Below are 21207 nucleotides of genomic sequence, written 5' to 3'. Positions count from 1 at the left end.
GTGTAATATGTGTGATGTGTAATACTGATAATTGTACACTTGACATAAGTTGTTTACACAGTAACAAGTAACACTGAAAATAATGTAATGACTGGAAACATGGTAAAGAAATACCACATGCTTAAAACTTACTTTCAACAACAATAACAGTGTTTTGCTTCACAAAGGATGTCATATTATTGTTATCTACTTCACAAATGAATGTTGCACTATGTTTGGTCACTTGAAGTTCAGAAATAACTAACTGTGAGGTAATAGTTGTGGAATTAATAGCATGTGAAGTGATATTCCACTTGTTTCTTTTATTACTATCTATTCTGTTCCTGTTCCTTCCTGAAACCTTAAACCATCTGAAGGTCAAGTTATTAGGTGACTGAAGATCATTAGTAGCAGTACAGTTTAGAACAAATGAATGACCAACAATGACATAATGGACTGGATCAAATGGTTGAAACGTTGGTGGACCTGAAGTAGTTTATTTAACAAATTATACAAAAAGGTTTGTACCTTCCCAAGAAAATTTTTTGACCAGAAACCAGCCTCACAATATCTTCACAGCGTTGATTTGGTATAGTCAAGCCTTCAACACAAACCAAAAATTTCTAATATGTTCCAACAAAATTTTAATTCCCTTATTTAGTGAAATTTTTTTCACTGACCGATTGACTGACTAACTAAAGTACTACTCAATAATTGCTAAAGTTATGGACTTGATTTTCATTTTTTCACTGTTAGACCTTTTGGCATACTGCTGTATGCACAATGTATGTATCATGGACTTATCTTTTTTCTTTTTTGTGCCCCATTTATTTTGTTTGACAGTACAAAGAGTCAATTCACACTAGTACATGTATGATTCCTTGTTGAAAATCATCTGTAATTTTTGTTCCACTCCTTCAGCAGCCAAAGAAAGTAGACTATTATTCTCTGGCTGTGCAACAGACAGAACTTTGCTGAAAACTATGTGAAAGCTATGTTGCTTATTAACTAAAGCACATTTGTCATACAATTGTAGCTTTGTATATCCTCTATTCACTGATGAGCTGTTACAGAAGTTCATGCACTAATGATGAATTAGCTAAGTTGCAAAAATTTAACAAACAAGTCTAAAGAAAAGTTGGAATTTTTTAGCACTTGTAGTTATGTAACACAGATATGATTGCACAAGATTCCCTAGGCAGCACACACTTGAGTAAAGATTGTTCTATGTTTTGTTGTATATATGTAAATTTGTGTGTATGCAATAAATTAAAGACGTATACACAACCAATTCCACTTTGTCTATATTTGTATAGATGCAACAAATAAGCATAAAACTACTACTGTACATAATACATATACATATATTCATACCAAACACAACAACTTTTGCTCTCTCTGACTCAGCTACATGACTTGTCCCATTCACATATACACCATAACTAGCAGTACAGTAATACTCATCCTCATCATCTTGTGTAACTGATGGTATAGTTAGTGTTGTACTGTTGCCACCTATCACTCTATTACTCCTCCTCCACTGATATGTGATGGGACCACTAGCTGTTGCCTCACATGATAAAGTGACATTGTCATTCTCATATACAACAGTTAAGTTGTCAGGATTTTTTGTGATTGAGGCAGTTACTACAAAACAATATAACCACAATAAATTTTGCAAGATAGTATATATATTTTTACATCTACGCTGTAAACCAATGAAATTCTTTACATATAACAAGCAATCTATGTGTATACACTACTCTTACCAGTAGAATCTACTATTAGTCCTTCAACAAAATTTTTGTTATCTACTTTAATACGTAGATTAAGAAGAGATGATAGAGATATTGTAATATTGAATGTCTCATTGTATTCAACTATGTTATCTTTATATACTGTTATATTTGGTGATTTGATAATATCTCCAGGATTAAATGTTACATTAATAGCTCTAGAGTTAAAATCTGAGGTATCTAAAATGCAGAAATATGCAAGTAAGAATAGAAATTGACAACATGATTACTTGCAGACACTGGTGACTGTTCTAACGGAGTAACGGTGACATTAAATGGTCTACTGGAATTTCCTCCAACTAGTTCCAATGTTACCAGTACAAATCCTGTATCTTCTGAACCAGTGTATTGTGTTTGGGTGAACCTTACTGTTATGTCTAATAATTACAATGATGTTAATAATGTCTTTGCAAATATTTAAGCTTACCAGAAGAGTCCACTATTATTCCAGTTGCTCTAGTAACAGAACCAGATACTATTCCAGGACCAAGTGATGATGATACATTTAAGCTTATACTAAACATCTCATCTCCCTCAACAATATTATCACTCATCACTGGTACTCTCACTGTAGTGTTTGTGGCTCCAGCAGGAATTGTAGCAATGAGAGGAGTAGAGGTGAAATCATCTCCTATTGTAAAATTAGTATATTGTTGCATATAACATGATCATGTGAAACTTCAAACATGCTGTGTCAGGTGTATACTTAGAAATGAACGGACAAATCCTAGCAATATAAAGAAATACGTTTACTAAATGCCACAATCAATTTTGCGCTGTGAGCCAACTCCATCACTAAAGGAGATGTACGGCTAATTCTGCCATGCCAAATTATGGTGAAATACACGTGAGTTAGTCTGTTACATTACGTTACACGTGTATGGTGTGTTTTTGTGCTCTATGATGCATGTTAATTACGAGGCATGGTATATATTATATGAACCATGGATGACTTTGGTGTATTACACTAACATACACTCCTCATTCTCAGTCATCATAAATTTCCTCAGACTTCGGATTCAGGGTGTATACAAGTGCATTATACCTTACAGCCATGATTTATATATTACGTATCTAGTGTATACAATTAAGGCTAACCAGTTGCAATTGTTGTGCTCAGATTGACGGTTATGTCAATGCTTCTATTAGTAGTTCCTCCTGACATCACAATACTCACTATCACTTCACCAGATGATTCTGATCCCCTAAAACTTGTTGATGAAAACTGAATCCTTAAAACTAAATTAATATAAAACAAGACAAAAGTGTAACAAAAATGTAGGAATTATTTTATTAAAATAGACAGCAGTGGAACAATTATTACTGTATATAACTTACCAAAAATAATTGTGTAGCAATGACTGAAGTATGGATTAAATGTACAGCAGTATATAGCTGGAGGCATAAGTATAGCAAGACAATTTTACTTGGGCACACTGTTTGAGATGAATATAAAGTGGCACTGCAAGGACTAGCACACTGAGCATGCATGCAAAGCATGAGGGGGTTTGGGTGCTGCCCAAGGAAATATCGTTTCCTGAAATTGAATTTGGAGGCAGTTTTAAGAAATTAACAAGGAAAAATTCAAATACTGCATAGGCAGGTCCTACAAGTACTGATGTGCTCCAGAGAGTGAACATCAGGAAATATGACAAGAACATAACCCCTACACTGCACTTGTATTTTCCCTCTTTACTCCTGCCACTTATGCATTAACTAGAGGCCACAGCTTTAATTTACTTTGGGCCCACAATGACTTTACTTGACTTTTACTTATAAATAATTAGAATAACAAACTAAGTGTAGGTAAATTGGAAATAAATTATTAGGGATCATTGCAATAAAAAGTGTATTGAATGTGTAAATGTAATCTCTATACATGGAGTTTACTTGTTAATTATTGATTAAATAAAATTAATGGAAGGAGATAATTTGTATGTGCTTGTGTAGTAACATCGCAGCTAGTAAGCATGGGAAATGGTCTAGAAAGATCTAATTAGAAAGCTTTATCAGTGTATGTGCAAGAAAATACTGCATGTACGTATAGGCTGTATCAACTATGTGGCTGGTAGAAAAAAGTCCCCTCCCAAAGTCCTCTCTAGGACTAGTATATACACACCAACTAACAAACTTTAATAACAAAATTTATTATAAATTTTATAATAAAAATTATGGTATGGGATCATTCTATCATGTACAGACATTGAAGGGAGTCTTGTGTGGTAGACTTGAGTCCAGTTCTTAACATTCAAGAGTAGCTTTTTCATCTCAAGACTAACTTGGGGTGTGATAGTGCAGAGTTTCATTATATAGGATTGCTAGGATGGGCTTAAAAATCCATGTGACTTCAATGTCGGGAACCCCCAGGTATTTTACCCTGTGAGTCATACAGTCGAGTTGTATTAACCAACTTTCTGTTTTTGTCATGTTTACTTGAAAGGGTGTGGCTGATAACTGAAACCAGGTGAAACAGATCACCAGGGCTCATGGAATAGTGACCAGCCAACTCATGCTCAGGTGACCATTAAGGAGACTTCACTGCATATGTATATGTTGCAAAACAAGTTGATGCTGCGTTACTTAGAAAAACCAGGCACTCAGTAAATACTATCTCTTGAATTAATCATATTACTGGTCTTATTGCACGAGAACCATAGAACCCTGCACACCTATCAAAACAACCACACAGCAGTTGACGAGTGAACAGTATTAGCTTGAGACAAATGACTGGTTATGGTTCTATGATTTAGCAACCAACATTATCATACAGTACGATAGTAACTGTATAGTAGGGACCACAAAGGAGTAGGCGTGGCCCATGAAATAATATCATCCAAAAACCAGCCTCGATTTTCCATTACGACGATGAGGCAGTATTGGTGAGGTAAAACTAAGCCCAAACAAGTTGCTACGGAATTTTAAAAATTTTTTATTCAATGGGATTTTCTACTGACTGACTGAGTAACTGACTGACTGATGCCTTCAGACAAGCGTACTGCGATAACGGCTAAGGCTACGGGCTTGATTTTTTCACTATTCGACATTGCTTCGGCCTGACAGGTGCCTTTTGGCATACCGCAGTACGTGCAATGCATTCTTCATGGACTTACCAGTGTCCTCCTTTGTGTCCCATTCATCTTTGCTGACAGGGAAAGGTGTTGATTTGGCACGAGCACGTGATGGCTTCCCTTCGAAACAGAAATCGTCCGTATTTTTCATCGTGGCTATTTCGATTGCAGAGGTGCTTTTGATTCGTACTGCTGTGTAACAGGTTGAACATAGCCTGCAGCGAAGCGTAATGGATACTTTACTTTTCAGACGATAATTAGTATGATTGGGGCGTGCAGCACGATTTCTTTCTTTTGGTATGCGTGGATTGTAGAGGTGCTTTTCGAACAGTTCTTGATTTGAAATGCTGTGTAACGGGTTGAACATAGCTGACAATGAAGCGTAACGGATACTTCACTTTTCAGATGATAATTGATATAGCTGGGGCACGCGGTGCCTCTTCAGATGCGGTATGCGTGGGTTCACCAGTCATAATAAAATTATTTACAAAAAAAAAGTTAACAAACAAGTACACGAAAAAATTAGGAATTTTCAACTAGAGTAGGGACCATAGCACATCGATAAAAAGTACTGAAACAAGTTGGACTAGTCCATGATATTAAATCACAGTAAAACAATAAGAAGTGTTATATCCCTACTGTGCATTTCCGTTATGGCATCTTGAGCACAGTAGGGATATAACACTTCTTATTGTTTTACTGTGATTTGATATCATGGACTACTCCAACTTGTTTCAGTACTTTTTATCGATGTGCTATGGTCCCTACTCTAGTTGAAAATTCCTAATTTTTTTGTGTACTTGTAATATCCAATATAATAATAAACTAGCTAGACTACAATATATATCCTAGTTTTTGCTTTTTTAATCAACTATTTATAAATTAAATTAACCACACACCATGCTATAATTTTGTTTTTCGCCTTGTTTTGTAGCAATACATTCAGTACATCAAAATTAAATGTATTTCTTAATTCACCAATTATTCATCAATTACATTACCATGCATCACTAAGGAAACGTAACGGTATATCTTCTCGAGTTGAAAGGGGGCATATCCCCTTTGTATGTGAACAAAAATTAAGAGCAACCATGAGGCTTAGTGTAGAGAATTTGCATATGAAAATATGATAGACAAGCTATAAAACAGGTAAGAAGATACTTCTGTGACTGTGGTCCCGACTGATTCTCAATGCAGAAATAGTTTGCATTAAGCAGTCACCTCTATAAAGCCTGCATGCATGTTGTCATCAAATTCTTTGTATCTCTTCACAATGACAATGATTAGTTTAAAATTGGACGGATTAAGCATCAACATTATCACGCCATTAACACTACTTTTTCCCACGTGATACACAAAATTATTTCGTACAGCAAAATTAAGAAAGTTTCCTACACATGTAATAGCCAGCTAAGCAGTACTTTGCTATACAAAAGGCCTTCATAAAGCAGCCAGTGACAGCTAGCCATGAGGCTGTTAGTATCACTTGTTCAGTTACAAAGTAGGGATTTTCCCAAATAGACTAGCTATCATCACTGCTCATATTTCTTGTTCCACTAGTTTCTTTTGATTGCACTGGTTATACACAGGTGATCATTTCTATTTAGATTTATTTTGAACGTGGCCACATTTGTGTGCATGATATGATGCTAAGTGGCTTATAAACTGAACACAACTATACCTTCATCATCAATGATAGTCACATTGGTAGTATCAGACTTGATGGTTATTGGTAAACAAGTTGATATTAGTCTAATAGTAATGGAGAATATCTTATCACCATCTCGCATCATATTGTCAGTGATGTTCAAATCAAATGATGATGATGTCACTCCACTACTAATATTCACGTTATACACTAGTGGAGCTCCTGGTCTATCATAGTCAATACCAGCTGTAGTAGAATATCTCTCAACTTTACATCAACAATTAATAACTACTACCTTTGGCTGATCCATCATTCATACTAACTTCTACTATAACATCTTCAGAGGTTGTCCTGTTTAGTATTAGACCAACTGATAATGCAGTCATGTTCTCTTCAATAGAATATTGTGATCGGTCAAATGACAACATTACACCTGTTGGTCAGTAATAACATAACATAATCACTAACACTTCTCCTACCATCATCATCTCTTATCATCACTTCACTAGTATCATCACTTCCACTAATAAGTCCACAAGGTGAGGATGGAACACTAAGTGTTAGTGTAAATGTTTCACTACATTCTGCAATGTTGTCATCAATGATATCTATAGTGAATGATTTTGACATGACATTAGCTGGTACTGAAACAGTGATAGTTCTTCTTCTGTAATCATTTCCTCCTGAAATCAAGTAAAAGCAATTTATATACAAGTTATAATAGAGTTTACTTTCAGCAGTCCCATCCATTAAACTGATCATCACATCAAATGGTTTGGATGATGGTCGATTCAGTACTATCATTATCATCATTTTATCACTGTCTTCCCTTACTTCATATGATGACTGGTCAAAGTTCACCTCAACTGTATAATATTATCACCAACACTGACTACTACTTCACTACTGACCTGTACTATCTGTGATCCTTACTATAGAAGATCGCAGTCTGTTACTCTTTCTTAGTGATACTTGAGGATTATTACTTGGTAGTGATAATCTAATATCAAATGTCTCTTCTCCTTCTACCTCCTCATCACAACTCACTGATATGTTAATTCTTTTACTAACTTCTCCAACACCAAACGTTATAGTAATTGGCTTAGAGTCAAAGTCTCCACCTGATCCTATCACAGTACAGTAATCACTAGCTTATACATTGTGTTACTTGTTAATGTATCCCTCACCTCTTGCTGACACTTTTGATTGTTCAGAAGGAGTCACCACTACTTTAATAGTTGTGATAGATGATCCTCCTGATATTATCACTACAACTTCTACATGTCCGGATGACTCTGAACCAACAAATCGTCCTTGCTTAAACTCCACTACCAACACTACACAACACATCACTCATATTCTAATAACACTTTATACACTCACTGGTAGTATCAATGATAACTCCTATTGCACTATCTTTACGACCTGCTGTTATTGCTGGACCAAGTGATGATGGTACACTTAACATCAAATCAAATCTTTCATTTCTTCCTTCTGCTAACTTATCATCCATTACTGATACATTAACACTACTTGTGTTTAGTAGACTACCAAATGTAGCAGTTAGTGTAGTATTGTTAAAGTCAACACCACCTGTTAGTCAAACACTCTTCAATCAACACATTATCACATACACTATTACCTTTAGCAGACACTGGTGACTGTTCTAATGGAGTAACAGTGACATTAAATGGTCTACTGGATGTTCCTCTAACTAGTTCCAATGTTACCAGTACAAATGTTGTATCTTCTGAACCAGTGTATTGTGTTTGTGTGAACCTTACTTTTACACCTGTAATGAATGAAACATGCTCTGAATAGTGAATGTGTATGTTAACACAAACCTGTAGTAGAGTCCACTATTATTCCAGTTGTACTTGTAACAGAGCCAGCTACTATTCCAGGACCAAGTGGTGATGGTACTTTTAAGCTCATATTAAATGTCTCATCTCCCTCAACAATATTATCACTCATCACTGGTACTCTCACTGTAGTGGTAGTAGCTCCAGCAGGAATTGTAGCAGTGAGAGGAGTAGGCCTGAAATCAGTTCCTTCTAGAGCATTATATATAGGTAATGTTACAACAACTCACAGTGGTGGCTTGAGCTCATTTATTTGAGGCATGTATGTACTTTGTACTTTCTTGGCCATGTGACTCACTACTATGAGTCGTGATATATGCATGTACATACACATGTATATAAGTGTGTGCAACTGCAATCATAATATTGTACACCTGTAAATATGGACTAAGTAGTAGAATTTACTTATAAAAGCATTAAGCATAATACGAAAAACACGAAAATCTTGTTCAAAGTAGTTTATTGATATGTGTAACATATCACATAAACTACTTTGAACAGAAGGGCTACATGGTCACATGGAGGGCTACTCAGAAAGGCTACATGGTCACATGGTCTGAAACTATTACCATACGTAGCTACTTGTGTAATGTAATGCCATTCCAAGTTTGTTTTACACATAGCAATGGTTTCACAAGTTGTATCTTGTGTACTATTGTGATCACAATCCATGATAGAATTTATGTAAAAGCATACAAGAAGTGAAATTCTCCATGCAAAAAACAGCTTTGGTTATAAAAAAGGAGACGTCCATGAAACCTGCAACCAAAAGAGCTGATATCTGGAGTGGTCAAGAATGAACATTGATACAATTAACTGTATATGAACAAAGTTGACCTTTATTAATTACTCATGTTCTACATTTCAGTCTTGTTGCATTCCTAATTAATTCTTTTTAACTCCAATCGTATAGCAATTTGGTTGCAAAAAGGCAGCCAAACTACTAGCCAGTTGGAGTGAAAAGGAATTAATTAGAAATGGAGCAAGGCTGAATGTAGATACAAGTCAGTGATAAACATACAATGTTAAAAACTTAGTTAGCTGCATATTATTCTTGGCTATATCAGATATCAGCATAATTATGGTGATTATTAACAATCTCTAGGATACAGTGAAGCAGCTTTGGTATGCAACTGATGACCATTGACAGATTTATTGCGTTAACTAATAGGCTTATTAATTGCAGAGTAGCTAGGCTTTGAGATATATTTAAATGCCATAAGAAACAAGGTCATTCACTACAGTTAGTTTGCCTCGTGAAATTTATCCCCATTTCCAATACAACACTCGTGGTATTTATCCCAAATTTCACTGCTATACCCACGCTATTCCCAGTTAATACCATACTCGCTGCAAATAGGCATGCTGTGCATTAACGTTGCCATGTATGCGGCGATTTGTCACTATGTACTAAACACGCGTCTATAATTGGCGCTACATTGTTAACATAAATTCTAGCCAATAAAATTGCAATTACAACTTTTTCACTGCTACCAGTGAAATACGGGATAAATTTCACTGCTACTATTGAGACTTTTGTATGGGCAGTGAAACAGGTATGGTATTAGAAACATAAATAGCACTTTATGAAAGACAATGTAAGTACCACACCAACCTGTTGCAGTTATTCCATTCAACCTGATGGGTATAGCAGTGGTATTAATAGCAGTTCCTCCCAACATCACAATAGTCACTAACACTTCACCAGATATTTCTGATCCATTAAAACTTGTCGATGAAAACTGAATCCTCAAAACTTGTTAACAAAGAAAAACAAACAATACAATAAACAGTAAGTCAAACAAAACAGTCCATGCTAAGGAAAAGACTGGTCTTTAAAGATGGTCTAATGTCATGTTGGCAGCATGACATTAAATTAACAGTGAACTTTTATTCATACAGTACGGTAGTACTGTATATTAGGGATAATGGAGTTCTGGCCAAAAATATCACCCAAAATCCAGCCATCCTGGTGCCCTGGCAGTACTGGTTAGCAGCACAAAAAGTGCCTTCAGTTTGAGCCTAAATGCTTCCAATAGATTGTTACAAAGTCTTTAATTTTTATTCAATGGAATTTTCTATTGACTGACTAACTGCCTGCCTGATGACTTCAGACAAACATAACTTGATAACGGCTAAGATTACGGGCTTGATTTTTTCACTGTTTGATGTTGCTTCAGCCCGACAGGTGCCTTTTGATATACCACAGTATGTACAATGCATGCATCGTGGATTTACCCTTGTCCTCTTTGTGTCCTATTTCTTTCTGCTGACAGCCTAAGGTGTTGATTTGTGGTAGCACAATGGCTTCCCTACACTTATAAATGATGATTTTCCGTATTTTCCATGGTCACTGGATTGATTACAGACGCGCTTCTCCTACTGTTCTTCATTTGTAATGCTGTGAAATAGGCTGAAAGTGAAGTGTAATGGCCACTTCACTTTCGAGTCAGTAATTGATAATTGGGGTGCTTGTTCAGTGGAAAACATTAACTCTTTCTTTTGATGTGGTATGCACAGATTTACCAGTCATAATAATGTTACAAAATAAAGTAAACAAACAAGTATAAGAAAAATTAAGAATTGTAAGTTCGATTAGGGATCATAGAAAAAAAGTTGGGAAACAAGATTGGTCGCTTACACCTACAGATATACTAGTGGACATCTAATCCCTAATTTAGTCACAGGTATAGACTGAATCAGGGATTAAATAGTATATCTGCAGGTGTAGGAAGCTAATTGTTTGCCTACTTTTCTCTATGATTCCCAATCGAACTTAAAATTATTAATTTTTCCTTATACTTGCAATAAGAATTAATTTTGTAAATAACAATACACCTTTCCCTGCTACATTGGACTTCAGTTCAGGTATGTACTTGTAATTGTAATTAACCCTTAAACTTGCAGAGAATTTTTCAGAAATGCATGTTTACACAATATGAACATGCATGGTGACACTAGGTGGGGTAACTTAATTTTTACAGCCTACAAACACACATAGATTAAAAGTGTGTTCACTGGGCTACTTGGAAAAGGTTAAATGAACACTGTAACTACAGTGGCTTACTTGTCATGAAGTGATGAACAGCAACGAGTGGCGTCTCTGTGTTTCAAAAATCTTACCATGTGTTTACTTTTGATTGTGGGTTTACTCACGTGCATCATATATGGCCTGATGGAGAATTTTATGATGAATCGAATGGAAGTTGTTGCAAGGTGATAGGAGCAACTACCATCGAGTTATTGACCGTTTTATAAAGGTATGTAAAGAGTTTGCATGTTTCCTTACCGAAAAGTTATTTTCACGGCTAGTTTTGGCCTCACCATTTACCATTAGTTTAAAACCCTAGGTATCACTTTAATCCTTGTTACATCACAAGTAGAATGATGTAAAGTGCAAAGCCATAGGATGGACACTTCAAACGTTATAGCGATTTGTGCAAGGCATGCGTATTTATTAAGTTTAAATCCAGTTTTCTGGATTATGCAGGTTTAAGGGTTAAAGCTTCAAAGCTGTCTTCCTGATTTTCCAAGTATACTTGTCATAATAAACTTCACTGCACAATACATTAGATCAATGTGAGTAAAACTCACACATTATTGTGACATACACATTGAACTGTTTGTTATGTAACTTGATATTGTACTGCTTCTGAAAAACCAGGTGCTGATTAATACCAAGTAGGACATTTAATTTAGTCTAATAATATAATTTCGATTGGAGAATGCTGCCAAGTAATGCTTGTTTAATCGGTGCTAAAGTAGGAATTTTCTTACAGAGCTATGTTGTAATACCATTCATATCCTTGTTCCACTACTTTTATTACTAGCCCTATTCTATTTTTAAAATTACTAGTTATGAAATATACCAGTCTGTTTAGTCAATTTCGTTACAGCATATAGCTATAATATACACAAATACAAAATAGATTTGGCATTTTCAACTGGAGTAGGGACCATAGCACATCGATAAAAAGTACTAAAACAAGCTGGAGTAGTGCATGATATTAAATAGTGAAACAATAAGAATTGTTATATCCCTACTGTGCTCAATATACCACAACGGAAATGCACAATAGGGATATAACACTTCTTATTGTTTTACTGTGATTTAATATCATACACTACTCCAGCTTGTTTCAGTACTTTTTATCAATGTGCTATGGTCCCTACTCTAGTTGAAAATTCCAATTTTTTTTATGTACTTGTTTGTTTTGCAAATAATTATTATGACTGGTGAACCCACGCATACCACATCTGAAAATGATGATGCGTGCCCCAGCTACATCAATTATTGTCTGAAAAGTGAAGCATCCATTATGCTTCGTTGTCAACTATGTTCAACCCGTTACACAGTATTTTGAATCAAGAACTGTTTGAAAAGCACCTCTGCAATCCCCGCATACCAAAAGAAAGAAATGGCACCATACACCAACTATATCAATTATTGTCTGTAAAGTGAAGTGTCCATTACGCTTCGTTGTCAGCTATGTTCAATCTATTACATAGCAGTGCGAATCAAGAACTGTTCAAAAAGCACCTCTGCAATCAAAATAGCCACTATGAAAAATAAGGATGATTTACATTATGAAGGCAAGCCATCATGTACTACTGCCAAATCAACACATTTTGCTGTCAGCAAAGATGAATGAGACACACAGAAGGACACTGGTAAGTCCATGAAGAATGCATTGTATGTACTGTGGTATGCCAAAAGGCACCTCTCGCGCTGAAGCAATGTAAACAGCAAAAAAATCAAACCTGTAGCTTTAGCCGTTATCGAGTTACGCTTGTCTGAAGGCATCAGTCAGTCAGTCAGTCAATAGAAAAAAAATTAAAAAAAAATTTTGTAGCAACTTGTTGAAAGCATTTTGGGTTGATCTGAAAGCTTGTTTGGGCTTAGTTTTACCTAACCAATACTACCTCATCGTCGTCAGGGAAAATTGAGGCTGGTTTGGGTGATGTTATTTCGTGGGCCATGCCTACTCCTTTGTGGTCCCTACTATACAGTACTATTATACTGTATGATGTATGCCTGTTCTATTAGATACTCTACACAGATGTTTTATTTGAGTATCTAGAGTGGGCCTCTGGCTTGCATGCTATTTTAATGGGCATGGTTGTTTTCACCATGCTTTCTTATAAGTGCAGCCAGACCAAATAAAAGGATGTGCTCGCTTGTCCCACTTGCAATAGAGCAGCTGGATCATTAAAGACACGGTTGTCACGTTCAATCTCTAAAAGTGCAGCTAGATCATACTAGTATAGGGATCTATGCAATTAGAAGTAGTGAAACAAGAGATGAATGATGGTATTACAGCATACGTAGCTGGGTGGGAAAGTCCCTACTTTGGCATTGGACAAAATAGGTAATGTGCCAAAGTAGGGACTTTCTCACCGAGCTATACTGTAATACCATCATTCATCTCTTGTTTCACTACTTTTTACTGAATAGACCCCTACTTCATTTTTAAATTAACAAATTTTAAAATACTAGTTTTTTTTTGTTGTAACTTGTGACTGTTCTATTAGAATATCATACATGACTGTTGTATTAGAGTGACTGTTGTATTAGAGTATCTTAAGTCAACCAAGCGGTATGCAGCTAGTCAGACCAATAGAGGTCATCTTGTTTACTGTTTAGCAGATTGTTAAGAGGTGTGGTCTCTGCACTCTATCATTATTAGTCCACCTAGATCTTTCTTTGATGGGTGTGGTCGGAACGGGATCCCAATCGCGAAGTTGTAGATATCTAGCTATAGTACGTTCACGTTGAGCTGAATCCTGAAAAACAGCTAAAAATTAAAAGTAGATTTTTTTCTCAACAGAGGTAACATTTCAGCCAACCAGATGATTTTTGGTAACAGCAAAGGTGTCAACAACAGACACGTACGGTTTGGCTACATTACAAGTTCAGGAAAGGGCTGTAATGGACACTGTACTTATATGGATTCCCCATAGGAAATGTATTGTGAAAATTTTGATTGGCCGTAAATATTATGTCACATTTGAGCAAAAAGATTTTGAAATATTTTTAGCGGATCAAGCAGTACTACAAATGAGCCAAATTTCAAGATCATGTGTAATTACATCCATGAGTTATTAAATGTTTTTGAGGATTCAGCTCAACGTGAACATACTATAGTATACCTCTTATAGTAGCGCTGGGACTGAAGCGCTTCTGAAATCCAGCTCTGAAATGATTATGTGGCATCTAAATATGCTGCTGAAAGAAAATGTTGATATGGAAAATTAACACCTCAATATGGTTTCGTTGGATGAAGAAGACAAGCAGCCTGATTGAAGACCAAAGAAATGACAAGGTGATGAGGGCCTACACTCGTCGGAACCCGAAAAGGCACATCCCACTGTTGAGCTTATTATTGTGTCATAAAATGGTGGCCGTGCACTGCTTTGTTGGCCTCTAGGCTTGCAACTGTGGTCAGTTAGTGAGTGAGCGAGTGAGCGAGCGAGGGAGGAAGTGAGTGAGTGAGTGAGTTAGTGAGTGAGTGAGTGAGGCAGACCAAATTTCAAGTTTTGGCAATTAAAAAAAAATCTATATCTGGTTACCGGTAAGTGTTTTTTCGTTGTTGATGCTGTATTTCATGTTAGATGGACTAATATCTACTATATAAAGCTGAATTGCTGTCTGTCTGTCCGTGATCCAGTTAACTCTCGAACGGTAGCACCGATTGACCCTGGATTTACTGCATATTGATCGCTATCAAACTGGCACCAAGGAGTTTATTAAAAGAAATTTCTGTTTGCTGTACAGCCCCGAAAATTCGCCATTACTGTAACTTCGTAAACATGTTTTTCGAGCACAGCTACTTCTCACTACATGGAGTGGCAACTGCAGCCCCACAGTATTGATCTACAGCATAATTAACACCCTTTAGTGGTATTTACACGGCAATTCTACTGCTATAGTTTCACTATGGGCACAGAAGTCTTCAACGTTTTCTGACAAGTGCCATACCCACATTTCGTCAGTAATTAACTTCAAACTCTACAAGCGTACTCTTTACTCCAAATTATCTATCCTAAGGTGGATTCATGCCTACAGCTAATGAACTAACCTTATAATTCACCAAGAAAGCAAACAGACAGGAAAGTCAAAGTATAATATAACATAAATTTACGGAAACACGCTTACCTTGCAATCCCGTTGCTATGTCAATAGTGATGACAACAGACACGTGTGACGTGTTGAACAATTCTAAACAATGCACAATGAAGGAAAGCAAGTTTCTGTGCTTCTAGAATGGTAAATAGGTGGATCACAACAAAGTAGAAGAGTAACAATGAGGCATTTCTGCCTGGAGAGACGTCTGTTTTTGTCAAACAACACCAACTTGTGACTGAAGAGGAGTGATATCTTTGGCATCCCGGAATATGAACTCTGGAGAAGAGTACAAACAATGCAGGCCTGAAAGGAATGGGATAGGAATATGGCTTTGAATGAGCCAAAGACAAACTAGGCTATGAGTGAGTCAAGAAACTGGAGTTACTGTACGCCGGTAATAAACTTCCATGTGAGTAGGATGAAATTTATAATTTGCAATTGGGCACAGCAGATGGATTAACAGTGGTAAACTGTGGGTATTCGCAGGCCTGCCTTTAGTCTAGTTTTAATGCCCTGAGTCACATGATCAGCTGGTAACTTCAGTGTGCATTCAACTTCAGTGTGCATTCAACTTCAGTGTGCATTCAACTTCAGTGTGCATTCAACTTCAGTGTGCATTCAACTTCAGTGTGCATTCAACTTCAGTGTGCATTCAACTTCATTGTGTATTCAGTTGATCAATCATATGGACATTCATATGTCACATATGTACACTTGCTGTTTGTTTTATTTTTTTACAACATGTGTGTGTCAATGTCAAAAGGATTACACAGAACTTGAATGCCTGCTGCATCAATAATATTACTAGTGTTACAATTGGTGAGCTGAATGGATCACAGACATACACACTAGAGTGTATTTTGATTCTACAGCAGTACATGTGTGGTTAAGTACAAACAACTACAATATTTGAAGGGCAGGCACAATATTATATCAATCATTTAGCGCCACCTGCACGAAGGGCAGGTACCGCAGCTAGTATATATATATATACCACTTTAGCATGGGTGTTCAAATGCGCTGCTCAGTGTTTAACTCGAATATTTCCCGGGCAATATCAAGATATTGTGGGAAAGTGGTTTGCCAATGACTTCGATGCCCAGCCAGTTCAAAGAAACGATACACTTTGACTCGTTATATTGAGCGACATAGAGCTTTATATTGTGGGACTCGATTTTGTAGTGGTTGCTAAGCTGAGTATATTCACTAAGATGGAGTAGTCGGTTGTTAGTAAAGGATAACGAAGACACAAAATAATTGTTTGGGCGATTGTGGATGCATATTTCTACCCACCATGTATCAGCCTTTGAACAGACCACAGAACGGCAAAACTACTACTGCTACGCTGAAATAGGTTAGTAACTTACAGTCCTAAGTACTTAACTTAATATAATAACTTACTTACTGTCCCAATAGCGAAGTTAGTTGGCTTAACTTAGTACAAAAATGATAACAATATAAACTCAATCCCACAATCGCAAGTTTTCTAACATAGCGTGTTGAAGCATAGTAACGTAATAAAGACGTTTTAACATATGGACAACGTTTTGATGGCTATTTGCCCACGCTTTTAAAACCACAATCGATTTTCAGATGCTACTGTATAAAACAAACGGGATGAGTACTCGTTAGTGAGTGCGCTATAGGTAAGTGCGCCCCAAGTGATATATATCACTTATACCATGGCTGCTTGGGATTTTGCTGACATATACACCCGCAGCCCTCAGGCCTGCAGCCCTCAGGCTTTGGGTGTATATATCAGCAAAATCCCTTACAACCATGGAATAACTATTAAATGTACCACTCTGCGTGGGCAGTTCAAAGGCACCGCCAGTGCCATAATTTGTATATTGCACTGCTGCAGACCGCAGCGAGTGCATTACAACTTATAACGTACTGATTGCGGTTTTGTAGACCACAACGAGTGCATTATAAGTTATAATGCACCGACCGCAGTGCAATATACAGATATTGCACTGGCTGCGGTTTTGTGCAGCATAGCACAAGTGCCGGTGGCGCGGTACATATCTCATTACACACTGCCTTAACGAGATATATGCACTGCCGCCAGTGCGTATATCTCGTTAACTTGAGACACTAATAGGTGTGCACACTATATCCAGAAATCATGAGATTTCTTTGATGTTTTACTGTTGTCCTCTTCTCTTATATAGAGAATCAAGCAAGCTGTGATTGTTGGATTGAATTCTGCCAAACAACCTGTGATTGTGAGATTCAATTTTAATACATTAACAGTAGTTTTCTTTTTTTTCACTTTTGTAAATGTAGCAATTAAAGTAACACAATTAACACTAGTCTCTTAAATTGTATTAGCAACAATAAAATCAAACTACTGTTTGATGTATTAAAATTGAATCCCACAATCACAGTTTGTTTGGCAAAATTCAGTCCCACAATCACAGCTTACTTGGTTCCCTATATAAGAGAAGGGTATAGCAACTAAAGATTTTGCCAATTAGGTGGGTCTACATGCTAAAGTAGAACATGTTAGTTATACCATGGGCACTCGTGCTTTGCCTGTATACTATACGCACTCCTCATGCTTGAGCGTATATATCAGGCAAAGTACTCGTGCCCGTGGTATAACTATTACATATATATATATATAAAGGGCATGGTTGCCAGCTCAATTGTTTAGATCACTAAGGAGTATGGTAATTGTGAAGTGACAAACCTATTGTGCACCTAAAGGTGTCTCTATAGGTGTCTACTATCTCTTACAGTAGTATAAGCGTTTCAAATAATTTAATGGAATTTAATAAGTGTCAATACAGATATTTAATGCCTGATATACCGTAGTTTCATTGCATGAAGAAAATGACAACTAGCATGATTGAAGATAAAAGGAAAGACAAGGAATAGAGGGTAGACACTTGTTGGAACCAAAAAGTCACATGCCAGATGAAGTTAGGCATTGTGGCATAAAAATGGTGACTGTACAATGTGTTGTTTAGCTTTTAGCCTTGCAACTGTGGTCAGGTTGGCAGGCTAGCAATTTTTGCAACATTCGGTCTTATGTAAGGGTTTTCTTGCTTTTGTAAAGAGTAGATTTGACATAAGCACTAAAACTCTTTCTTAATGGTGCATTTTCATCATGTAAAGTATTTATATGGTGGAAGTATTTTGGGAGATGTCATTTTGTTTGGGGGATCCCTACTATATAGCACTACCACACTGTATGACAGTACTACCATGCATATTGTAAGTTACTCATTGGTAACGGTAATAAGTAATCTTCACCAAAACAGCCAAAAACTGCAACCAAGAGTTAAAAAATTTAAAGTGGCAGTGATGAATGGCTGCAGCTATCTTATTGTCACTTAAATCTAATAATAATTCCCTAATAACCATGGCATTATTGTTATTAACATCACCTCACTTATTTCTTGGCCACCATTTTTGCTTTTGTCACTTTTAATCACGAGAGGCCTTTATTCAGCTTGGTTATTTTTTCAATATTTAGGTGCAGATAGTCCATACCATAACTCCATGGGTTTTACTTTGCAACCAATATAAGGCATTACAACATTACAGACCGAATTTGAACTTATTGTTGTTTGTGTGGTGTATTCATGTAATTTTGGTTAATAATCTGTTGATTATCAAAGTAGAACAAAGTTAGACAGCAAAGGTATTGATTTGGTGGTAGCATGTGATGGCTTCCCTTGGTAACAAAAATTATCTGTATTTTTCATAGTGGCTACTTTGATTACAGAGGTGCTTTTTGAACAGTTCTTGATTTGTAATGCTGTGTAATGGGTTGAACATAGCTGACAATGAAATGTAATGGACACTTCACTTTTCAGATGACAATTGATAGCTGGGATGCGCAATGCCATTTCTTTCTTTTGATGCAGTATGCACGTGGTTCACCAGTCATGATAATTTTTTATATTACAAAAACAGTTAATAAAACAACCACACAAAAAAAATCCTAAATTTTTAGTAGCGATAAATGATGGTATTACACTATCATTCATCTCTTGTTTCATCACTTGGATCCCTACTAGTTAGATTAATAACTTTTAACTATACTAATATAAAACATATGTAGCATATTACTGTGCAAACACGCTTAAAAACAGGTTTTCAGGTTTGGTAATGTGCAAGTCCAACACTACTAATATACCTTCATCATCAATGATAGTCACACTGGTAGTATCAGACTTGATGGTTATTGGTAAACAAGTTGACATTAGTGTAATGGTAATGGAGAACATCTTATCTCCATCTTGCATCATATTGTCAGTGATGTTCACATCAAATGATGAAGATGTCATTCCACTACTAATAGTCACATTAAACACTAGTGGAGCTCCTGATCTATCATAGTCAATACCAGCTGTAGTAGAATATCTCTCAACTTTACATCAACAATAATAACTACTACCTTTGGCTGATCCATCATTCACACTAACTTCTACTATAACATCTTCAGAGGTTGTCCTGTTTAGTATTAGACCAACTGATAATGGTGTCATGTTCTCTTCAATAGAATATTGTGATTGATCAAATGATAACATTACACCTGTTGGTCAGTAATAACACAACATAATCACTAACACTTCTCCTACCATCATCATCTCTTATCATCACTTCACTAGTATCATCACTTCCACTAATAATTCGACAATTGGAGGTTATAGCACTAAGAGTTATTTTAAGTGTTTCATCACATTCTGCAATTTTGTCATTAGTGATGTTTATAAGAAAAGATGTTGATATCTTATTAGCTGGTACAGAAACAGTGATGGTACTTCCTCTATAATCATTCTCTCCTGCATTGAAAATATACAATGTCTGTAAACAAACAATTTATCATTTACCTTTAGTAGTCACATCCATTAAACTGATCATCACATCGAATGGTTCAAATAAGGTTTGATTCAGTACTAACATTATCATCACTTCATCACTGTCTTCCCTTACTTCATATGATGACTTGTTAAAGTTCACCTCAACTGTATAATATTATCACCAACACTGACTACTACTTCATTACTGACCTGTACTATCTGTGATCCTTACTACCTTTTTCTGTTTATTCTTCATTAAGGACACTTGAGAATTATTACGTGGTGGTGATAAACTAATATCAAATTTCTCTTCTCCTTCTACCTCTTCATCACAACTCACTGATATATTAACTCTTTTACTCACTTCTCTAACACCAAATATTATAGTAATTGGATTAGAGTCAAAGTCTACACCTGATCCTATCACAGTACAGTAATCACTAGTTCATACATTGTGTTACTTGTTAATGTATCTCTCACCTCTTGCTGACTTTCTTATTTGTCTTGGATTCACCACTACTTCAATAGGTATGGTAGATGATCCTCCTGATATTATCACTACAACTTCTACATGTCCTGATGACTCTGAACCAACAAATTCATCTGATCCAAACTCCACTACCAACACTACACAACACATTACTCATATTCTAATAACACTTTATACACTCACTGGTAGTATCAATGATAACTCCTATTGATCTATTTCTACCACCTGCTGTTATTGCTGGACCAAGTGATGATGGTACACTTAACATCAAATTAAATGTTTCATTTCTTCCTTCTGCTAACATATCATCCATTACTGATACATTAACACTACTAGATGTCATCTCACTACCAAATGTAGCGGTTAGTATAGTATTGTTAAAGTCAATACCACCTGTTAGTCAAACACTCTTCAATCAACA

General features: G+C 36.2%; 2 protein-coding genes across 2 annotated transcripts in view; both read right to left on the bottom strand.

Moving 5' to 3' along the window:
- Positions 1-99: 99 nt before the first annotated feature.
- LOC136265544 (uncharacterized) overlaps positions 100-21207 on the bottom strand; it is a 63652-nt gene continuing 42544 nt past the window's right edge. The window contains exons 19-31 of the mRNA XM_066060418.1: positions 7875-8084; positions 7679-7828; positions 7403-7618; positions 7223-7357; positions 6971-7174; positions 6787-6924; positions 6525-6737; positions 2874-3014; positions 2203-2406; positions 2006-2152; positions 1749-1955; positions 1354-1626; positions 100-465 (exon numbers count right to left, since the gene is read on the bottom strand). Of these exons, the coding sequence (XP_065916490.1) occupies positions 122-465; positions 1354-1626; positions 1749-1955; positions 2006-2152; positions 2203-2406; positions 2874-3014; positions 6525-6737; positions 6787-6924; positions 6971-7174; positions 7223-7357; positions 7403-7618; positions 7679-7828; positions 7875-8084 (2582 nt within the window). The 3' untranslated portion in view covers positions 100-121. The remainder of the gene's footprint in view (positions 466-1353; positions 1627-1748; positions 1956-2005; positions 2153-2202; positions 2407-2873; positions 3015-6524; positions 6738-6786; positions 6925-6970; positions 7175-7222; positions 7358-7402; positions 7619-7678; positions 7829-7874; positions 8085-21207) is intronic.
- LOC136266490 (extracellular matrix protein 3-like) lies at positions 9325-21167 on the bottom strand. The gene is made up of 9 exons (XM_066061504.1): positions 20970-21167; positions 20777-20923; positions 20507-20716; positions 20327-20461; positions 20075-20278; positions 19891-20028; positions 19630-19842; positions 9969-10109; positions 9325-9341 (listed from the first exon to the last, which is right to left on the bottom strand). The coding sequence occupies exons 1-9, from the start codon at positions 21127-21129 to the stop codon at positions 9325-9327; spliced, it is 1365 nt and encodes a 454-aa protein (XP_065917576.1). The 5' UTR covers positions 21130-21167.

Source organism: Dysidea avara, chromosome 9 (genome assembly GCF_963678975.1).
Source record: "Dysidea avara chromosome 9, odDysAvar1.4, whole genome shotgun sequence".
Lineage (NCBI taxonomy): Eukaryota > Metazoa > Porifera > Demospongiae > Dictyoceratida > Dysideidae > Dysidea > Dysidea avara.
This window is presented reverse-complemented; position numbering and strand designations above follow the sequence as displayed.

What these genes read in the sequence shown, in the direction of transcription:
- LOC136266490 (XM_066061504.1), bottom strand. Translation starts at nt 21,129, where the DNA reads ATGACATCTAGTAGTGTTAATGTATCAGTAATGGATGATATGTTAGCA. An exon ending in AATAAGAAAGTCAGCAAGAG is followed by an intron (nt 20,717 to 20,776) that starts GTGAGAGATACA and finishes GTACTGTGATAG; the next exon opens with GATCAGGTGTAGACTTTGAC. An exon ending in AAGGATCACAGATAGTACAG is followed by an intron (nt 20,462 to 20,506) that starts GTCAGTAATGAA and finishes AATATTATACAG; the next exon opens with TTGAGGTGAACTTTAACAAG.